The sequence below is a fragment of the Mustela nigripes genome, chromosome 2 (genome assembly GCF_022355385.1).
Source record: "Mustela nigripes isolate SB6536 chromosome 2, MUSNIG.SB6536, whole genome shotgun sequence".
NCBI classification, from domain to species: domain Eukaryota; kingdom Metazoa; phylum Chordata; class Mammalia; order Carnivora; family Mustelidae; genus Mustela; species Mustela nigripes.
The window spans coordinates 12,710,957-12,733,241 of NC_081558.1; the positions used below are offsets into that span (position 1 = coordinate 12,710,957).

The following is a 22,285-nucleotide window of genomic DNA, read 5'->3' on the forward strand; positions in this document are numbered from 1 at the left end:
GAGAAACGCGCAGATGCTAATTACACATCAGAAGCAAGAATTTGGCCCAGCATGCTAACTAAACAAATCACAGAACCCATCCTTTGAGGAAATGAACGGTGACAATACAAACAATGAGGCACAATGGCAACTCCTTTCCTACTGAACATGCCGCTCCCGGACAGCAGTCCCGACGCCCCCACCGGAGCACCATGCCCAAAGTCTGGTTAAGGAGGCACCTGGGTGGCTCAGTGGGTTAAGCATCTGACTTCAGCTTAGGTCATGATCCCGGAGTCCCGGAATTGAGCCCCATATTGAGCTCCCTGCTCGTGTTCTCTCACTCCCTGACTCTAATAAACAAAAAATCTTCAAAAAAAAAAAGAGGACATCATCAGGACAGGAAGTGGGGGCCTCACCTGGCTGGAGAACCACCAAACCCCACCCCACAGGCTGAGGTGGCAGGCCTTTGGGAAGACCTCAGCAGCAATTCCCAGAAATGCCACCAGCTCTTGATGGCGTCGGGGGGGGGGGGGGGGCACTGCGACAGTCCAGGACAGAACAGCCATTCTGGGGGCTGTGAAGCAGGGCCCGAGCCTGCCCCCTCGGGTCTTTAGCCAGCCTGGGTTATCTGAGCAGCCTGAGCTGCTGGCTTTCAACGGGGATGACAGCCGCAGCATTCTGGGTTGTCGCCCTGAGGCAATGGGGCCCAGAAAGCCTCGCCTGACCATGCTACACAGAACAGTGCCTCACGGCCAAGGGGTGCCTGCTCATGTGGCCTCCTGTCCTCCTGGCTGATGGACAAGGCAGCACATAAGGCCGTGGCACATGGAGCTCCCGCAGCGCCTGGGGGAGCAGCTCTGCAGCCAGCCCAGTAACCACGGAGCTGCCTGGTATGGGGAGGAAAGCCTCACACAGCCAGACGAGGCCTCTACATCAGTGATGTCTCACCCCGGCCGCTCCACGGGCGGCCTCACTTCCCACTGTGCACAGTGACTGCAAGGTCACCACTCTCTAACTCGTAGCAGGGAGCTGGGAACGGTGAACTGAGTCGGGCCCAAACAGCCAGTGACCAGGGCTATGGGGGGCACAGAGACCCCACTGAATGTCGCTGATAAAGGCTGATATAAAATATCTTTATTCTTGTTGCAGTTTGAGTGATGAGGTGTGCAGATTCTGCCTGCCAGGGCTGGTCCTGCTGCACACCCAGCCCACAGCGGTTCCCGGGCGCGAGGCCTCTTCCCTCGGGCCCTCTGCTGCTCCCCGTCTCTGACAGAATGCGGGCTCCAAGGCCCACATGCGGGGTGCTCGGCCAGCCTCTACCCGCAGCAGCACACACGCAGTCTGGCTCCGGGGCGGGGCGCAAGAGGCCTCCCTGCCGGCCTCCGGGCAGGCGTGTTATCCGGCCTCAGGGATGCCCCCTGCCCCCTGCCACCTGCAGACAAACCCAGGCCATCATGGTACTCTTCTAGAGCATGTTCATCCTGCCTTTCCCCTCCCACGCAACGTTTTCTGCATTCCTTCTTTTAACCCAAGCATGCTGGCAACATCCCCGTCCCCTCCCCGCCCCTACGCCACTCGCAGGTTGAGGGACCGTCCCCACACTGTGATCAGGATGTGGCTTGCAACCTTTGAAACACACACACACACACTTCAAGGTGATTAAGGGGACACTGCATTTCCTCGGCCTCTAAAAGCGGGCACCGGGGCTGAAGGGGTGGAGGATGACTGGCCCTAAGCAGCTGGCCTCCCCCAGCTATTTGGTGACTGACTCTGGGTGTCTGTCACACACTCCTTCGGAAGGGACAGCCTGCTTTCTCAGGTTTCGGCCTCCCCTCACAACGTGGGCATCTACGAATTACGACCAAGGACAGTTATTTCCCCAAGCTACTCAGTAAGGTGCTAAATTTCACTGCTCTTCTTTGGAAATGTTCACCTCTCCAGAATTATATGGAAATTCTCTCCCTGTGACTCCCAAGTGAGGCCCTATAAGGCCTGAGGACAAAGTTAGACAGTGACTTTCACCACTGGTCAGCTGCAAAGGGAGTCACCCCGGCGCTGGGACATCGCCCTGGTCCACCCTGCAGGAAGGAGGGCTGAGGCCGGCTCCCTGGCTGGCCCCGAGGTGCGGACTGGGGTCTTGCTGACCGCTCACTCTCCTGATGGGAGCCGTGTCACTGACCTTCACAGGCCTCCCCGGGGAGGCAGCCGCAGCCCCCACTGCCCAGGGTGGCTCTCCCCAAGCTGCCCTCCCCTCCCAGGGGCAGGGCCAAACATCTGCACCCCAGCTGGCTGTGGGAAGGCGGGGCCTCCCGCTAGAACCCGCACAACCACCAGCAAGAACTCGCCCCAGCCACTCAAGCACAGTGCCACAGAGCCGTCCAGACGGACCACACGGGCGGAGAGTGGGCTGCCATGCCCAGGGCACAGGGGAAGGGACCTTGGCGCTCCTTTCTCACTCAGCCCCCATCCACCTGGCAGGTGTGGTGGTCTGCTGCGAGGCTGGACAGATGCCTCAACCACGGCGCCCTGCCGGCCACCTGCCCTTCCTTCAGCATAAGCCTCACACCCTCGGGGCCCCTCGGAGTCACCCACAACCAGGACCTCCACACAGGAGGCCCGGATGAGCAGATGCCACCTACCCGTCCTTACCATATGTGTGCTAGAAGGTTCTGGTTGAGGCCAGAGTGCATGAAGATCTCCTTCACCTCCTGGCCGCTCACATAGCCATCCAGGTCTAGGTCGGTCTTCAGGAATATCTCGTCAAATCGCATCTTATCTGCAACCGGCACCACCCAGCTCACCGTGGGCTGAAAGGGGTTGCAGATGGTTGGTCCCTAGCTTCTCACCACCACACACAGTGCGTGTAAAGCTCCTCCGTGCGCTCCTGCCGGGAGGACTAGTAAAGCACTTCTCCGCGCACGTGGGTAGCATGACTCCACGAACCCAGAGGGCAGACAGGAGCCCCATTCTGTGAGTGGGGAAACCGAGGCTGAGAGCAGTGGACAGCACTCAGTCAGCTTCCCCCAGTAGCCACAGTGCGCCTCTCCCATGCCATCGTGGCACGCCCTGCCCCTTGTATTCAGAAGGAGGCAAAGCCCCAGCAGGTCTGAAGGGACTCGGAGGGAAGCCGCTGACCTCCTTCCAGGCGGGGGTTCAAGTGTGCCGGGTAGACCCTCCTGATGGCCCACATCAGAAGGACGGTCTCCTGAGAACCAACCAGCCCCGCCCCCGAGCCAGCCCTCCTGGTCCTCTCATCTTCTGTCTGCAAACAATTCTCTGCAGCTGCCAGAGGAGTTCTCGTGCCCACCGCTCAGGAGCCTGTACTCTGTCCTTGTCCCTGACTCCATTCCTTGTGACACAGCAGTGTCCCCAATGGGGTGTCAGCACATACCTGACACTGACGGGGAGTGAATGAGGCGGACGTGAAAACGGTGTCTGCTGGATTGACAGGTGCCCTGGGCCCTCTGGTGCTGGCGGGGGAGCCCGGAACCCAGATAAGCATGCCTGCCACCCGCAAGGGCCCCCCACCCTCGAGGGCACCGCCCCAGGACATGGAGCTAAACGGATCTGTGAACCCCACATAGGGCCATTTCGGCAACCACGGCTTGGCTGCCTGCTGCATGTGTGACCCCTCCCATGGCCTGCTCAAGTCTACATGAAGGGGCAAATGCCACTGAGGGCCCACCAGAGCCCACGCACCTCCTAATTCAGGGGTATCGGGGCCCCTTCAACTGCTAATTCTGGACATGTCACCTCTGACCTTTGGCATACTTATGGAACCAAGTTCCACGGCGCCTCTGCCCCTTTTTCTAGACATGTTTTTCCTCATCTGCTCTTTCTGAACAGGTCTCCCTTGTTACCCAAATGCAGCATGAGCACTGGGACTCCAGAAAGCAAAGGTGGGAAGCAGGAGATACCACGTTACCCGGATCATTTCAGTTCCAGGATTCTGGAGAGGGAGAATGAGTTAGTCCAGCAAGGAGTTATCAGAATCTATGGAACAAATTCAAATAGCAAGGACTCAGGGAGCAGGAATTCAGATAAGGAGAAAGACCTGCACTTCACTTGTCTTATTCTGTGGATCTAGTAAGCTGTCTCAGAGTGGTCACGGAGAGGCACGTGAAGGACCTCTAACAAAGAGGCCGGCTGCCTCTAAGCTCAGTGGCTGGGGTAAGCTAAGCCCCAGATGCCAAGAAACCTGAGGAGGAAGTAACAGCAGACCAGACAAGCTAAGCTGAGGGAGACAATGGTTTCTGTGCTCCACAAGTCCAAAGAGATTACAACCCTGAGATGACAAAAATCCTAACATTCAACATGCACATGGAATGAGCTCGCTGCCTGATTTCTGGGGTCTCACAGGAGGTCAGCAGTGACACTCTGAAGCCTACTTCACTACAAATCCCACGTGGGACAGCCTTCCCCTTGGAGCTGGGTCTCCCAGAAAGGGCTGGTTTAAGCTACAGGCCACCAATACATGACAACAGGGCCTGGTGGCTGGCAGGAGCTGCACCCCACAGCCAGCTGTGAAGACAGGACCTGGTGGCCCCAAGCTGGTGGGGAGAGAAGTAGGGGAGGGGACAGCTTGGTAACTGTGGGTCTCCAGATCTGCTCGTTCTCATGTGACTCCACTAGCTGTCCTCACCCTTGGGGAAGGGAGCACACCTGCTTCTTTCCACCCCAACCCAGATAGAGGTCCCTGGTAAAACAGGTCTAGTTGTAATCAGCAGCATACTCTCAGGATCTGGTGAGAGCCACCAGATCACCAAGGACAGGAATTATAAGGCTGGTTGGCCTGTACCTGTCAGCAGCCTTGGCCCCACTTGCTTCTTTGTCAGTAAAACCTGTCACCACTAACCTAACCTCCAGTACTTAGTAAGAATGCTCGACAAGAATTTTGCAGACACAGGTGCTGGTGGTCCTGGAAAACAGCTCGTGCAGTCTAAGTTACCAGCCTTGGCCCCCTCTCAGACTCCATTCCACCGTCCTTCCTGTTTCTAGAGGTTCCCACGAAGGAGCCTTGGCACAGGCTAGTCCTCCGATGGCTTTTTGTCATTCAGGTATCAGCCCAGGTATCAGTTCCTTAGTGACCTTCCAGCTGACCGCCATCTGCAGGAGCACCCCCACCTCCTTACCCCACAACTCCGGGGCCAGGCTGCTCTGCTCCTCACAGCTATCTGATCGTCCTTAGTTCACGGATACACTTACTGTCTATCTCCCCGAGGGCAGAGGCCAGTCCCATGGCCACGGCGGCAACCCCAGGAAGTGTGGGCACGGTTGGTGGGCTGCTGAGCTGCTGGAGATGCCCAGACTAGGCCAGCTGGACGCGGGGCTTGTTAAGAGACACCCACCCACCAGAGGGGAAGCCCTGTCGGCTGTGCCTCTCCCAGCGGCTGGGGCACTGAGGGGGGCTGTACTGTCCCCCTGACCAAACCACTTCGACCCTCTCGGAGAGGACTCTCGCTCTATGGTGCCGCAGGCTCCTGGAAAATGAGCTCCCTCCCTGCCAACACCAAGTGGAATGCTTAACTTTATAACTATGTCACATGCAGGAGGATATCACCATCTGATCATGTATTTCTGGAGCGTTAAGTGCCTGACAATTCGTTTTCTGATTGTAATTTAAGTGCCCGCCATTAAGCTTTTGGTTGCTGAGGCACCCATTTCAAAAAAATCCATTTCAGATGAACACATTGCCAGCCACACAACTAGAGAAAGAGCCAGGCCGGCCCATGACGGTCCCCTGGGAAAGCCGGGGTGGCCTAGGTAGCTGGCCGTCTAAGTGGTCCCACTTTTCCCTTCCCATGCTTTCATTCCCACTCTTACGTTTTAAACTCACCAGCGAAGAGTGAACCCGAGAAACCCTAGGCCCCCATCCTCAACCCCAAAAAGCCAGAGCCCCATGGCCAAGCTTGCTCTCTCTCTAGCCCTGGCCTTGCTGGTGGGGAGGCCCTGGGTGTGACGCACTTTCTGCAGGACCTGTGAGTCATCAACCTTGGTTTTTTTAATTTTCCTGCTGGTTCCTGATGAGGTGCATTTTGCAATCCGAACAAGACCCACAAAGACATTTGCTTGGGTTGGGGAAGCGCCAGCGGGGGCTCACGACAAGTCATGGGGGCCCAAGTGAGCGCCACAGCCATTCCTAGCAGACTTTGTCACTTACTGACCAACACAAGATGGTTTCCCGTTTCTCCTCTTATGGTGCATATCCGAACCTGCATGGCAGTCCGGGCTGGCACTCTTCATGTCACCTGCACTGCTTTCCCCCTTACACCACAAATGAGGCAGAATGCAAAGCCTGACTCAGCATGGAACTCAGGATGTCACATTCTTGCACGTTTTAGATCATCTCAAAGGTGTGCCTTTTTATAAAAGAGCCCTTTATGGTGTGCTACATTTACCAGAACAAGAAATGTCTTTCTGATACATAAGACACTGCCCGCTGGGAGTCAGAGCCCCACACTGTTTTCCAAACACGAGATGGACGCCTCCCTCACTCACGTGACACTCAGCGTGTTTACTGAGCACCAGGGCACCTGGGATTGCTGTGACACTGAGAGCAGAAGCATGAACTAACTCCGCTCTCAAAAGCTAAGGGGGAGGGGCATGGGAGGAAGAGAGATGACACATAACTAACTGCGTAACAGGCCAGGCAGGGGGAACCTAGAACACAGGGTGGACAGAGCCCAGGGCATGCTGGCTGCAGTCATGCCCCGGCCCCCTGGTAAGGTGCCCCACACGAGCGGAGGCCTCATGACCTCCCCACAAAGTGCTGGGGTACGATCCTGAACTGCGCCTGCCCATCAGAGGCGCTTCCTGAGGCAGGAGGGACGGAGGCGAGAGGACAGAGCCCAAGGGGTGGGAGGAAGCGGAGTGTCTGAGGAACAGTGGTACTTGTGTGCAAATGAATGAGAAACCTAACTCTGAATCCCTGTGGCTACAGACTTGATGACTGTGCTGCCCCCCCCCCCAACCCCAGAGTTCGTATGTTAAAACCCTAATCCTGATGTGATGGTGCTGGGAAGTGGGGCCTCTGGGAGGTGATTAGGTCATGAGGGCGGAGCTCCATGAATGAGATCACTGCCCTCATAAAGGACCCCAGAGAGCTCCCTTGTCCTTTGCACCACATGAGGACACGGCAAGAAAACCATCTGTGAGCCCGGAAACGGGCTCTCTTCAGACACAGAATCTGCCAGTGCCTGATCTTGGCTTCCCAACAACCTGATTTTCTCTGAGAAATAAATGTTTGTCAGTCACCTAGTCTATGGTATTCCATTACACTCAGAGTAAGATACTGACCATAAATATTGTTCTAAAAAATATAATCATGGGGCGCCTGGGTGGCTCAGTCAGTTAAGCAACTGCCTTCAGCTCAGGTCATGATCCCAGGGGCAGGGGACTGAGCCCCACCTCAGGCTACTCGATCAGTGGGGAGCCTGCTTCTCCCTCTGCCTGCCGCTCCCCTGGCGGTGTGTGCGCTCTCTCTCTCTCTGACAAATAAATAAAATCTTTTTAAAAATATATTTTTTTAAAAATAAATAATAAAAAACAAAAACTGTAATCATCAATGTTACCTTTCTGGGGTCCCAAATTACCTGCTCCCCAGGATCTGGCTGGGACTCTGAAGAGGGGCCACACACAGAGAGCGCCCGTACCTGTGTTTGCTTGATGCTGTGCTTGGGAGACAAGCTTCCCGTGCTGTTCAGGCTACTGACGCTGCCGTGGGAAGGTGTGGAACGGAGGCTGTCTTTCGGCGGGGGGCTGGCGGGCAGGACAGGCACAGCACCTGGGAAGACCGTCTTCTTCCTCTTGGAAGGTGGGATGAGGGACGGGGGCAGGACAGAGGGCACAGGCTCCTTCTCGAGGGCTCGGTACACCAAGTGCATCGCCTGTGGGTGTGAAAGACGATTCCGTTCAGGTGGCCAGGCACAGGCCATGGGTGGGGAACGCGCATCTCTTTCCAGGACTGCAGTGATGTGACAAGGATGGCTCTTTCTGAGGTCACTCCCAAGCTTAACAGAGTAAAAAATAAACCTTTCCTGGGGTGCCTGGGTTAAGCCTCTGCCTTTAGCTCAAGTCATGATCTCGGAGTACTGGAATCGAGCCCTGCATCGGGCTCTCTGCTCAGCAGGGAGCCTGCTTCCCCCTCTCTCTCTGCCTGCCTCTCTGCCTACTTGTGATCTCTCTCTGTCAAATAAATGAAGAAAATCTTTAAAAATAATAATAATAAAATAAACCTTTCCTAATGCATTCTCTTCCAAAGCATCATTTTTCCAAGATGTGTTTAATCACATAAGAACATGAGCCCAAAAGGAATTCAATCACACCAGACTCTGCACATGTGCCTTCACCACACAGCCCCAGGGCTGAGGAGTCCCCAAATACTGGAATTTGGAAGTCTAAAAAGACACACTGAGAGCCACATGTGTGTACTTCCTGTTTCAGGTGGGCAAAGAAAAGAAACTTTGTCTAATACATAGATTTAAGTCTGTTTTAAAGCGTAACAAAACCAGGGGTCCATGGGTGCTGAGTCAGTTCAGCTTCTGACTCTTGATTTTGGATGAGGTCATGTCCACACTGGGAATGGAGCCTGCTTAAGATTCTCTCTCCCCCTCTTCCTTCTGCCCCTCTCCCGCACCCCTCTCTCAAAAAAAAAAAAAGTAACAATAATCAAACCAAAATTATAACCCTTCCCACTTAAAAATATTCCTTAAGGGCGCCTGGGTGGCTCAGTGGGTTAAGCTGCTGCCTTCGGCTCAGGTCATGATCTCAGGGTCCTGGGATCGAGTCCCGCATTGGGCTCTCTGCTCAGCAGGGAGCCTGCTTCCCTCCCTCTCTCTCTCTGCCTGCCTCTCTGTCTACCTGTGATCTCTGTCTGTCAAATAAACAAATAAAAAAATCTTTAAAAAAAAAAAATTCCTTAAGTTGCTATTTGAATATAGACCAGATCACTGACATACATAAAATTTACCATCACTTAAAACTACTACAGAATGTTAAACCCAGCAAGTGATTAAAAGAAACCCAAATGATACAATTTTAAGACCCATTTATAGAACACTATATATCTCAGCTGAAATGATGGGAAATGATAAAAACATAACAAGAACGAAACTCAGGGCTCCCGAGGCCATGAAGAGAGGGGCACAGGCCCGGGTTCACTCTGGGCCAGCCATCCCATTCCTGGGAATCACCCCAAGAGCAGTTCGATGACAGTGCAATCAGACAAAATACAAAAACTAAATAATCAGGGACTGGGGGATGGGAAAGCTAGTGTCCACTGGGGACAGAGTTTTAGTTTTGCAAGATGAAGGTTCCTGGAGATGGAAGGTGGTAACAGCTGCACAGCCACGTGGAAGTATTAATGCCAGCGAACCACACACTTGAAAATGACTATGACAGTAAAATTTTATGTTCTATTTATTTTGCCACAATAAAATAATAATAATAATAATAATAGGGACTCCTGGGATAGCTTGGTGGCTTAAGTGCCCAACTCCTGATTTTGGCTCAGGTTGTCATCTCAGGGTCATGAGACAGAGCCCTGTGTTGGACTCCAGGTTTAGTGTGCAGTCTGCCTGCAATTCTCTCTCTCCATCTCCCTCTGTCCTTCCCCCTGCTTGAGCTCACTTGCTTATGCTCTAATAAACAAATAAATCTTTAAAAACAAAAAACCACACTGCCCTACAAGAAGCTACTTTGTTCTACTTTGTTTGAGATTTAAGGGAACAAGTGAGTGACTAAGTCCCGTGAATGGGAAAGGTCCGAGATAAGAGGTGGAGGAAAGGGAGGAATGAGAGGAGAGACAGAATGGCACAGGCCCAGGGTGAAGAGAGCTGGCATGTGAGGACGTGAGCCTGACCACTGGGCAGCTGAAGAGGAAGGCAGGGAGCTATAGGGGTGTGGAGGGAGCAGCTGCGTGGAAAGGCAGCCTATAGGACAGGAGAGCCCTGATCAACACAGACACATCACTGCTATCAAAAGGAGAAGAGGGCCGGGGTGCCAGGGCCCAGACATAAGCAGACCTGAAAGCAGATGGTGGAGCCTCAGGGCACCTGCTGGGCGCATCTATACACACCTACTTCCAGCTCTATCTGCTAAGAGGTCCTGAAAGCAGTGGCACCCCAGGGGCACTGAGCACCCCAGAGCCTACATTCTGGTTTCTGACACCACTGTCCACTACATGGAACTGGGGCTCCCTGGAGGTACAGGGCTGGGACAGGAAATACACAGGAGGAGCCAGGAGCATCCCACCATGCCAAAAGGAAGAAAGCGCTCAGACAATGATGGGATGTGCCCAAAGGACAAAGAGCCAGCGGGGAGGAGCTCCAAATGGGCAAAGTTAAGTCACACCACTAAATGATTATAAACCATGGAACAGAGGATGCAGTCCCGAGTCCACTGATACAAACTCCTTATAGTAGGCTAAGCAGAAAACGTGCAAGTGCCAGAATGAGAAATTCATCTGCCAACCATCACACTCGTCAAGCAGGCGAGACTCCTGGGATGATGCGAGAACCAGCAGGTGAGAGGTGGAAGGGTAATGGGGTGGTCCGGTCCGCATGTGTCTCCCACAAGAGACTGAGCACACAGGAAGAGAGTAACTCTGCAGGGAGAAACCTGCAGCCTCCACCAACGTCAGTCAAGGCTGACACCGTGGGGTAAGGAATCACAAGTCCTGTTGATGGTGGACCCTGAGAAAGACAAGCATCACCTCGGTGGGATCACCACACGAGTGCACGACCTGGATCATCATGAGGAAACAGCCAAAATCCCGAGGCTGAGGGACGTTCTACAGACTGCTGACCGGCTCTCTTTAAAATGCCCACAAGACACAGAGACACACGGAGTCGCTCCAGATCAGAAGTCACGATAGAGATGGAGCTGAGTAATGTAACACAGGAGGCTGGGACTTCTTTGCTGCAAAGGATGTTTGTTTGGGGGCAAAGGGCAAGGTCTGAATGATATCCTTAGGTAATACATAATGACATATTAACACAGATGCTATACGATAAGACATGTAACAGACACTCTGATAAACCAGTCACTGTCAATGTTAATTTTCTTATTTTGAATTGGACATGGGTTATGTTAAATCCCTGGTTTGGGGAAATACACACAAGTATTCTGGGACAAAAAGGTATGATGTCTGCAACTGACTCCAAAATGGCTCAAAGGAAAGTCTCCTGTGTGCGTGTACATACGCGTGTGGTGAGAGAGGGAGAGAGGGAGCGGTTGGATAAAGCAATGTGGGAAAAAAATATCACTAGGGAATGTGACCAAAGGGTACTCAGAAGAACTCTGTATTACTGTCACTTTTTCTTTAAATCCAAAGTACATCAAAATAAACACTTTTTAAAAATCAGAGGGGAAAAAAAACCCACGACTCGAGAAACTTTTCCTTCCTCGGCAGAGTGGGAAAAGAGAGTCACAGCAGGGACTTACCACAGCAAACTCATCTCTGTCCAGGTGCCCATCCTTGTCGATGTCACTGAGGTCCCAGACCTGAAAGGGAAAGAGAGCAAGGCTTACTGGGGAAGGAAGAACACCTGCTAGAACTCGCATTCTGAGCGCCCGGTACAGAGCAAAGTTGAGACAAGGCAATCACAATGCAGTCAAGAACCAGTCGGTGGGTTCTGTGAAAAGCCATCAGCTGATGCAGTATCATCAATTCCAAGATCCTTTTTGTTATATCATGTTTGTTTTCTCTAACAAATGATCATAATTATAACCCTGTCCAACTTGGATTTTTATCACCTTACAAGGAATTCTCAGATAGAAAACGTGTTTTGGTTCTAGCACAGGTGTGGCTCTGAACACAAGCCCCCCCCACCGCCATTCACACTGTGCAGGGCCATGGGCATGTATTCACTACTGATGGATGGGGAGGCAGGTGTTTCCAAGTATGCTTCGCCCACCTAGCACCCTGAAGATGAGGCAGACAGGTACAGATTCCTCTACTGGGTCAAAGGCCAGGTGCCAGATTTTTCTAAAGCACAATCAAAGCACTAGCCTCCCTGACCCACGTCAGCCCCACCCCGAACCAGCAGGCCTGCCTGACTTTGACAACACTGGGCATGGTGCCAGTGCCCAGAGGTAAGCAGACACCTTGGCATCCAAACGTGGTGCTTCATGTGCTGGTCCCTTCTCAGTCAATTGTGAGCGACATCAGCCCAGGGACATCTCTCATGTGTAGGTCCTTCTCCCCAGCCCTGCTGCTGTCCTTGACTTGGGCCTCTTTGGTACTCCACAAAGGCCACAGCCTTCAGCTGGCCTCTTTGCCTCTAATTCTTTCCCCAGGGTTACTATGGGGACTGTTCTAGAATACAGTCTGTGTCTGTCCCCTAGATTGGCATATGGACCCCCTGTGCCCTACACAGGTCCCTGCACTGCAGCCCAGCTTCCAGGAACCCCACCTTGATCTTAAGGGAGCGCAAGATGTTGATAGTCCCTTCAAGCCCAGAGATGCCCTTGCAGAGGCATTTTGCATCAGGCTGAGTGCTTTATGTGTCCGGTTTCACTTTAGGAAGCAGAAGTTCACAAAGAATAATTTTTCCAGGAGCGCTTGGATGGCTCAGGGGGTTAAGCCTCTGCCTTCAACTCGGGTCATGATCTCAGGGTCCTGGGATCGAGGCCCGCATTGGGCTCTCTGCTTAGTGGGGAGCCTGCTTCCCCCCACCCTCTGCTGCGTCTCTACCTACTTGTGATCTCTGTGTTAAATAAATAAATAAAATAAATAAATAAAATCTTAAAGGAAAAAAAAGAAAAATAAATTAAATAAATAAATAAAATCTTAAGGGAAAAAAAAAGAATAACTTTTCCAAAGCTATGGTACTTGCTCAGGGAACTAGGACTAGAATAAGACTTCCTGGCTCCATGCCTCTCCCTGCCCAGGGCCTCTCTACCTCAGCACCACTGACATTCGGGACCGCATCACCCTGTGGTGGGGCTGACCTGGGCACCGCGTGGTGCTGAGCAGCGTCCCCGGCCTCCGCCTGATGCCAACAACATCCAGCCCAGGTGGGACAACCAGAACTGTCTCCAGATGCTGCTCAACATGCGTGGGGGAGGAAGGACCTGGTAAGATTACCAGCAGCCTCTGCTCACGCTGTCATGCGTCTGGCCTTCTCATGCCATCGTTAGCCACCATCTCTTCACTCTGGAGGACACAGCCCTGAAGTGGCTACGCTAGGAAGCCTTCCGTGCCTGCCCTCTACCCTTCTGCTCTGGCATGTCAGGCACCTCCCCTCTGCCACTGCCCTTACCGGGCAGAATCACAATTATCAGGGAGGCAATGGGCAGCAGGGGGTCACCAGGGAAAAGTGAAGGCTCTGGGAACCACCTAGGCTCTCATTCCCCTCACCATGAAACCCTGAGAGGCTTACTGGCCACCCTGAAGGCCCCCTTTTCCTCATCTAGAACACAGAAGGGACGCCGTCCACAACAAGGTGGTTGCAAGTCCTGAAGGACTTCATTCATGCAAAGTGCTATAATGGGGCTTGGCATATAGTAAGCCCCTGATAAATAAATACAACCATCTTAACCATTATCGATTTCCTTGACCTCCTAACTCTAATTGCATCCCCATTCTCGTAGTGCTCAGCACAAGGCCTGGCCCCAAGCAGACTCCAAACTTCCTGAACGACTAAATGAACAGTTGGCGCAAGAAGCACAGATGGACGAGCACCAGCACAGCGGCCTGGGCGCGCAAGCGCACTGATGTGCACATCAGGGACAGACGGCTGCGCGGATGGACGGGTGCATGGTTACGAACGCATGTGTGCGCGGATATGGCGAAGTGCACGGATGGGTACATGTGTACATGCTCGAATGGGTGCACATAAGGCTGATGTGTGTGGAAAAGGAAGGAAGGAGAGCACAGCAGATGAGAAGTGACCTGTGTGCCACAAGACCTGGAGCCCGGGCAGATCTACAGAATGCACCTCTCCCAGCCACACTCCCTTTCTAAGGAAGCCCACTCCACCTCTGCCAGTCCCTCTGCTGCGCCCGTGATCTGGCTTCAGAACAGGATTATATCCAGGTGTCAGGGATTCTTCAAGGACTGCCAAATAAATGCACACAATGGGCAAGACAGGGTGGCCCCATCCTGCTGCAGTTAAAACTCATGCCTTGTAAAGACACTCAGTCCCCATCACAGAGCTCCGCCTACACCATGCCACAGCCAAGAGGGAACAAAGCAGTCTGAAAGATTCCCCTTTCTTAGTGGCCTTCTTTCCAAAAACAAAGTATTAAGATGGACTCTACCTGGGTCCTATCAAATGGGCCAGTGTCCACAAAAGTCACACTCAAACGGAAACCTTATTAGGTGAATCCAAGGGACAGGAATTTGCATCTTTCCCAAAAAGTTTTACTCAATGTCATGACCTAGACCCACAGGTGTTGCCTGGGGCATCAGGGACTATGCTCAGTCCCCTGCTCTGGGTCTGTGCCTGCCACGTCGCCGTGATCCAGTCCGGAGAGACGACGACATCCATCCCTTCTCCGTATAGAGCAGGGAACTCAGTAGGGACAGCCTTGTGGAACTGAGCTCTGTGCACAGAGCAAACCCATGGGGCCACGATGCAAACCTCACTGGAGGGAAGATAGTCTGGCATAGAAAGCTGCATTTGAAAAACTTGGATTTAATAGGAACAAAAGTAAAAGCTTTTTCTTAAGAGAATGCATAAATTTTTCTCTAAACCTGCAGCAAAATTTAAAGTACCTTTATCTTAAGCTCACAGGCAGAGAAGAAGTAATTAAAAATAGAAAAGAGGGGTGCCTGGGTGGCACAGTCGGTTGAGCATCCAACTCTCAGTGTCGTCTCAGGTCTGACTGAGCCCCGTGTTGGGCTCTACGCTTGGTGCAGAGTCCGTCTGAGAGTCTCTCTCCCCCCTCTCTGTCCTTCCCGCTCATACTCAATCTCTCTCTAAAATAAATAAATCTTTAAAAAAAAAAAAATAGAGAAGAAGCAAAGAGTTCTAGACATAAACTCCCATACTTCTCCCAGAAGCACACGGAGCAGTGAAATTCCCAGATCTGGGTTCAGATCTCACCTCTGCCCATCTCTGGTCCCTGGGCAGCAAGTTCATTCTGAGGTTGCCTCCCTAGGCATGCAAAAGACCCACCAGCATCTTCCCACAGGCTGGGGAGCATCTGTGAGCCACATCCATGAGGCCCTAAGCCAACTTGACCATAGCAAATTCTCCATGCACACTGGCTCTTACAAAAGCCCCAATGGTCATAGCCATGTGTAAAGCCTCATAAGTGTGTGGGGGGAGCAAGCATGGGGTGGACAGAAGTCAGAAGCAGTGCAGGACGTGGGAGAACCACTTACCCGGCCCAGGACATCAAGAGGCAGCTTTGAGTTCATAAGGACTGGCTTGACTTTGTCTCCAGAGAGCAAACCATTGATGGGTAAGAGGCTTTCAAAAATTCCATCGAATTTTGCCTTTTCTTCCACCTAGTTGGAAAGAATAGCCTGAGTTAGTAAAAAAAAAAAAAAGTGCATCTGGGGGAGAATCCAAAATGAGCTCTGGCCCGAAGCTGAATGAAAACAGGCAAGGACCTGCTACCGGCCTCACCTAAAAGCACAGGAGGCCTTACAGCAGTTTCAAAGTGAACATCTGCCCTGAAGGAAAGAGCTCCCTAGCAACTATGAATCTGGTGGCCAAGGTCAATGGGGAGACAGGACCTGGCCATGGGCCTCGCTCGCCACCACAGGAGCTGCCTAGGAGACAAAGATCGCCGCTACCCACTCCTAGGAACTCGCTAGGACGGGAGAGATGAAAGTGAAGATGGGTTTTCGTTCTTTAAGACAACTAAATCTGGATATCAACCTACAAAACTAAAAGAGCTAAAGAATCAAAGAAAAAAAGAAACCAAAACTTAAGCAACCAATTATCAAAATCAACTTTAAGTACTGGAAGTCCTCTCTGAGTACAAAACTAAATTCTAAAAGCTCCTCATGGACAGAGAGGTCTGAACAGGACGTACAGCGCAGAGCGGCAGCTGCAGCCACTGTGAAATAGGAAACGCGGGCAGTGTGTCCCAGGCGCCGTCGGTGAGGCCGGTCTGGGCAGGGCCAGTCTGCTCTCCTCCGGAAATGAAACCCCCCAGTGACTAGAGCCGGTGGGGGGGAGGGGCGCCAGACCCCTCACCACCCGCTCTACCCAAGAACTGGAGCCACAGGGAGCACTAAGAAACCCTCACAAGCATCTGTAGACAGAATGGATAACCAAAATGTGGTGCCTTCACACACTGGAATATTCCTCAGCCTCAAAACAGGAGCTTCTGACCCAGGCGACAACATGGATGAAGCCTGAGGACATTATGCTGATTGAAAGAAGCCAGCCACCACAGGACAGGTACTGTATCACTCCACTTCTATGAGGTCCCTAGAGGATTCACATTCTCAGAGATGGAAGGAGACTGGTGGGTGCCAGGGACTGGGGCGGGGAGGAGGGAGTTGTGCTTAATGGGGACAGAGTCTCAGTTTGGAGTGAAAAGAAAGTTCTAGAGACCCCTGGTGGAGACAGCTGCACAACAGTGCAAACATACCTAACGGTACTGGACTATACACTTAAAAATGGTCAAGATGGTGGGGGCACCCAGGTGGCCCAGTCAGTTGAGCATCTGACTCTTGGTTTCAACTCAGGTCATGACCTCAGGGTTGTGGGATTAAGCCCTATACCAGGCTCCCTGCTCAGCATGGTGTCTACTTGAGATTCTCTCTCTCCCTCTCCCTGCCCTTCCCTTCCACGTGCACACGTCTTATGCACGTGCATGAGTGTGTTCTCTCTAAAATAAATAAATCTCTAAAAAAAAAAAAAAGGCCAAGATGGTGAACTTCATATCACATATACTCTACCACAATTACAAAGAAAACAAAACAGAAAGGCGAGCACACACAGACACTGCCCCAAGGCGATGGAAGCACAGCACACACTTCCTTTAGGACTAACTCTGTACCTCTTAGAGGTCACCACTCCTATCTGTCTTTGCTGCTTCTAGAAAGACTTGGGACATGGAGACCATCCCCCCAGGGACTGAGAGAAGCTTTCCAAAAAGCAATGAGAGCATCCGAAAGGGATAATAACACAGAAAATGGCTAGAAAGAAAAACTGGGAGTTACAAAGACATCTTGGAGGCTTTCATGCTTGCAAGTTCTCACAACTGGCCCTTCTATCCTGATTAACGAACCCAGACAGCAAAAACCACAGACTGTGACCCAGAAGTGCTAACTGTAACTGTAACTGTAAAATTTTAAGACTCCATCACCTGAAACTCTAACTGCCTTAGCAGGGCAACACCCAAAAAAGGTCACAGCTATTTCAGAAGATTTTAATCTGAAAGAGTGTCCTGCCTAAATGCTGTGGCAAACTCACTCTGAAACAGAACAGATACAATCGTCTCATGCCATGTTTTGAACACCATAAATGGCTAAAACAACTGCACGTGAAGGACAGCTGAGAGACGCCGCCGGGTCACTTACCCTCACAGCCCAATGGGCCTCCGCAGAGGGTGGTGTGACCATCAGAGGGCTGCTGGTGTCGTGCTGTAAAGGAAGAGAAACACTCCACTGTGGCTGGCAAGGAATTCAACTACGGAGGACACTTTTGTGTAAAGGACACACATTTCAAAGTGCTTTCAGAATGGGGAAAGACCTCAAAAAGTCAAACACAGAATTACTATATGCCCCAGCAATTTCACTCCAAAGTACGGACCCAAGAGAACTGAAAACAGGCACGCAAACAAAATCCCAAAACATGAATCATCATGTCCACCAGCAGAGGAAGGGACAGACCATAAAATGCGGTCCGACTCAGTGAACAGGAACCAAGCATGACACCCACTATGGAGCACTGCAGAGGGGAAAGCAGGCGATCCATGATTCCGTAAAGTGCCCACAACAGGCAAATCCATTCAGACAGAAAGATGAATGGCTGTCGGGGGCTGGGAGGCAGGGATCCCCTGAGGGATTACTTAGCAGGTAAAGGGCTTCCTTTTGGGGTGATGAAAACGCTCTGGAACTAGAGGGAGGGGTTGGTTGTTTTAAAAAAAAAAAAAAAAAAAACACGGTGACTGTACTAAATGTCAGTAAGTTGTTCACTTTCAAATGGTGAGTTTTCGGTTATATGAATTCCACCTCAATTAAAAAAGAGAGAGAGAAAATGCACAGATGGACAGAGGATATCAGACGAGCACAAAGAACAGAAGGATTCTGACACTTACGAATTTAGGTGGCGGCATGTTCAAACTCAGATTGCTCAAGGTAACTTCGTGGCCACTCTGTGCACAGGCCACTAGTCTCAGTGCAACATAGAAACCCTGCAAATCCAAAAAGGAGGGAGGGGTAAACTCTTGCTGGCTGGTGATGACAGGGAGAGCTGTCTGCAGCCACAGGCTTCGGGACACAGGGATTTCACATCACTGCAACAATGAAGACTCAATGTGCGAAAGTCACTGAGAGTGTTGAGTTAAACACATCTCCCCCTGGGAGTACTGATTCCAAGAATATGCCAAGGGGACTCAGTCCACTGCACTCTGGACACTACCAAATTTCAAATAAATGTATTTTTTTTTACCTTTATTATTTTTTTTAAGATTTTATTTATTTATTTTACCTTTATTATTTTTTAAGTAAGCTTTATGTCCAACATGGGGCTTGAACTCATGACCCTAAGAACAAGAGCCACATGCTCTACCAACTGACCCAGCCAGGAGGCCCCCAAATAAATGTATTTTAAGCAACAATGAGCTCCCGATATTTAGGAAAATGCTGGATTAGATAAGTAGCAGACTGGAGTTTAAGATTTTAATAAATGATGATTCAGATATGTACTGACTTTTTAAAAAATGGTTTGAAAAAGACATAGTTGTTTGGGAACCAATACAATTCACTGTGCTCCCCTTAGCCTTGCTGAAGACAGCCTCTCCCACTTGCCCCCCCACCCCCATGGTCTGATGTGGATCTCACCTCCCACGCTGCCAGGACAAGGGACCTGAACTAGGCCATAAGGGGCCTTTGTACCTCTCACCCTCCTTTTAACCCAGAGCCAGCCATCCCACGGGCTTAGTGGACTCACAAAGCATCATCTAATTTTCTTAATTGATCAAATAGCCTGACACATGAACTGTTTTAAAGCTATAAACACAATTACAGCTTAAAAACATCTTCAAAGAGACAAGCGCTGGATCAGCCTTTCTCAGACAGATGTCCAAATGCCCGGGGTGGGGGCTGTAAGAAAGTTTCACAGAAAAGGGGATGTAAGAAAGTTTCTGGGAACTGCATTAGGCCAAGTTAACAGATTTCTCGTCCGCAAGGATCCTCAGAATCTTTCAACATGCAGACATAAAGTGCGAACCTCAACGAAGGGAGGAAGAGTTGATATTGTTTTCCCAATGGATCAGATCATGGACAGTGGAACACCAGGAATGACATCTCTTGGGACACAGTTTGGGGAAAAACTGAACATAATTAAAACACAACCGTTTGGGACGCCTGGGTGGCTCAGTTGGTTAAGCAGCTGCCTTCGGCTCAGGTCATGATCCCAGCGTCCTGGGATCAAGTCCCACATCGGGCTCCTTGCTCAGCAGGGAGCCTGCTTCTCCCTCTGCCTCTGCCTGCCATTCTGTCTGCCTGTGCTCGCTCTCTCCCCCTCTCTCTCTGATAAATAAAATAAAAAATCTTTAAAAAAAAAAAAACACAACCGTTTAAAATCATTTGTAAGTACTATAAATTTCCATTTACAGAACATTCTCAAAATGACAAAATCATGCTGGAGAAGGAACCAGTGGGTTGCCAGGGGTTAGGGTGTGACTGCTGCGGGACAACACAAGATTCTTCTGGGGGCCAGGTAGTCCTGTGTCCTGACGATGGTGGTCATTACATGAATCTGTGCGCGTGATAAAATTACACAGAATTATACACACCAAAACCCCCACAAAAAAGTCCATGTAAAACTGGCCAGCCCAGAGTAAGGTCTCCAGGTTAGCACTGTGCCAGCCTCTGAGCAACATGCTACGGTGACATAAGCCGCTCTTGCTTTGGGAAACTGAGAAAGGATACGCCGGAACTCTCTGAACTATTTTTGCAACTTCCATGAGTTTTAAGTTATTTCAAAATAGATCAGTCTGAAAACATTTTCATCACTTTTAAGCACGCAAATTTTGAAAAAAAGATACGCTAACCATGAAAGATGGCTCCCAAGTGTTCAGAAGACCCGTATTTCAAAACAAAACCTTCCCATGTTAATAGTCTGATGGCCGCGCTCAGGTTTAGTAATACTTGTCCACGGCAATGACAAGGAAGGATGTGCAGAGGTCACCCTGCCTGCGGGGCTCTGGCCCAAGCCCCTCCACTTGCTCTGTGTGTGTGTGTTTATATACCTGTTTGTCCAAGAACCCTTTACCTTCTGGGTCAGCCAAGTCCCATATCTGTGGAAACATAAAAATGTTCATGAGTGCAACTGCCCATCACTGTCCATCTATTCACAGAACAGGAGCCGCCACAACTGCGTGCGGGCCTTACGTGTCAGCTGGAGTGGGCATTCCTGAGCTGTGGGTGAGGAAGCAAGTCTGGACCAGCTGAATGACCTGCCCCTCCCCCTGCCCCCATGGGCACACAGCTGGTCAGCGGCAGAGCCTAGAGAATACCCAGGTCTACTCGGCTCCGAAGCCATAAGCTGTCAAGATCCCAAAGGCACTCAGGCCTCCTGTCTGCTGCCCAAGCCAGAAGTGGAATAGCCACCGGTTATAGCCTGAGAGACTCACAATAGCCAGCCCACTCCTTAGGAGGCACGTCCCCTGGAAGAGGGATCCGGCCTTCACCTGCCGGGGCAGCACAGAAGGCAGTCTCAGAAGAGAGGTCATTATCCATTTTCACGTACCTTCCCAAGAATAATGTCTGAGAGCCCGGACTTCTTTAGAAAAAGCGCAGCTTCGCTCGCCCCAACTCGCCCTGTGTATGCCGGGTCTACCTAGAATGGGGGAAGAACTCTTGAGACAAGCCCTCAGCAAACCACACAACAGATAAAGCAGCACATACCGCACTGGTTATTGGCTGTTAACTCGGAGGACGGAAAGGGACTAAACTGAGCTTCTACTCAGGTTTGTGTCTGCTGAGACAGACCCTCTCGAATTCAATCAAAAAGACACCAGTGAAACTTACCTGCTTATAATAGGATTCATATAATGGATTTCCAGTGGGAATCTGTAAACAAAACCACAGACACTGGTCAAAAGTAGACACACCCCACCCTAAAGAAAAAAAAAAATCATCCCCTCCAAGTGCTGTTACCAAAATGTACAATAGGGAAAACCGAAATGTGTGCACTTTAAAGGTCCTCTCTTCACAGACTGCCGCTTGCTGTTAGACACAGATCTCACATACTTACTCAGTCTGGGAAGGAGAAGTGTGAATGCTCTTTCGCAAGGTCTCATTCCTACACACACAACTTGGTACTCAGAAAGCAGCAGCAGCCAAGCTGACTTCCATTCACCGAATGAGGAGATTTCAATGTACCCAGGAGGTCAGAGGGAAAAGAAACCTCTCTTGAGACTGCTCTCTGGTTCCAGAATCTGAACAGAAGTTTCTGCATGTCATCACAAAATCAGCAGGCAGGCAAGCTTCAGATTGGTTTCCCTGCCCCAGATCTCATCCCCACCCATCCTGTGCTCCACCAGTCACCAAGGGTTGCACACTGACTGGCCCCTGCAGGGAGAGAGCTGGCCAGTGACCACTCCTACTGTGGCAGGCAGGAAGTTCAAAGTCCTCAGCCCAGCACAGAAGACACTCCACATTCCAGCCATCAGATCCAAGACATCACTGTTCAAAGAAGGTAAATGCCTGCTCTCAGGTCACATGGCTCACTGAAGCCATGTCTGCAGCTGGCCTGGTTGGCGGCCAAGCCCTCACACTTTGCACCCTGTCCTACAGCCTCTCTTCCCGACCTCAGCGAGCCAGCCCCCAAGGGAGGTGTCAGCTGGGAAAGGAGTAAGCAGCCACTGAACTGTCAGCTCTACAGGCTTACACATGCTGTTTTGCCACGTGAAGGGAAACAGCAGTCCACACACCTGCCACTGACTTAGTGAGCAAAGTGAAGAACACACAATTACCCTTCATCATACAGAAGAACGGGCATGGGAACCACTAAAGACAAGGACAGGGAAGGCAAGGACCGAATGAGAGGTGGAGTACCGTGTCTATTTTAAAGTCTTTGAATGCTGTCTTGTGATTTTTCATAATGAATAAAACTGGCAGAGGTGGGTTCCTTCCAGTTACAATCACTGGATTGGTACCAGCCCAACA

General features: G+C 51.1%; 1 protein-coding gene across 9 annotated transcripts in view; it reads right to left on the bottom strand.

The window, feature by feature from the left end:
* Positions 1–22,285, bottom strand: part of EPS15L1 (epidermal growth factor receptor pathway substrate 15 like 1) — a 98,903-nt gene that overhangs the window by 53,753 nt on the left and 22,865 nt on the right. For 7 of the 9 annotated variants that reach the window (XM_059389301.1, XM_059389296.1, XM_059389295.1 and 4 more), the window contains exons 2-10: positions 21,146–21,187; positions 20,865–20,954; positions 20,365–20,412; positions 18,208–18,303; positions 17,468–17,530; positions 15,311–15,436; positions 11,422–11,481; positions 7,632–7,865; positions 2,629–2,786 (exon numbers count right to left, since the gene is read on the bottom strand). In XM_059389301.1, coding sequence (XP_059245284.1) covers positions 2,629–2,786; positions 7,632–7,865; positions 11,422–11,481; positions 15,311–15,436; positions 17,468–17,530; positions 18,208–18,303; positions 20,365–20,412; positions 20,865–20,954; positions 21,146–21,187 — 917 coding nt within the window. The remainder of the gene's footprint in view (positions 1–2,628; positions 2,787–7,631; positions 7,866–11,421; positions 11,482–15,310; positions 15,437–17,467; positions 17,531–18,207; positions 18,304–20,364; positions 20,413–20,864; positions 20,955–21,145; positions 21,188–22,285) is intronic. The other 2 variants (XM_059389298.1, XM_059389299.1) reach the window with 1 other exon arrangement.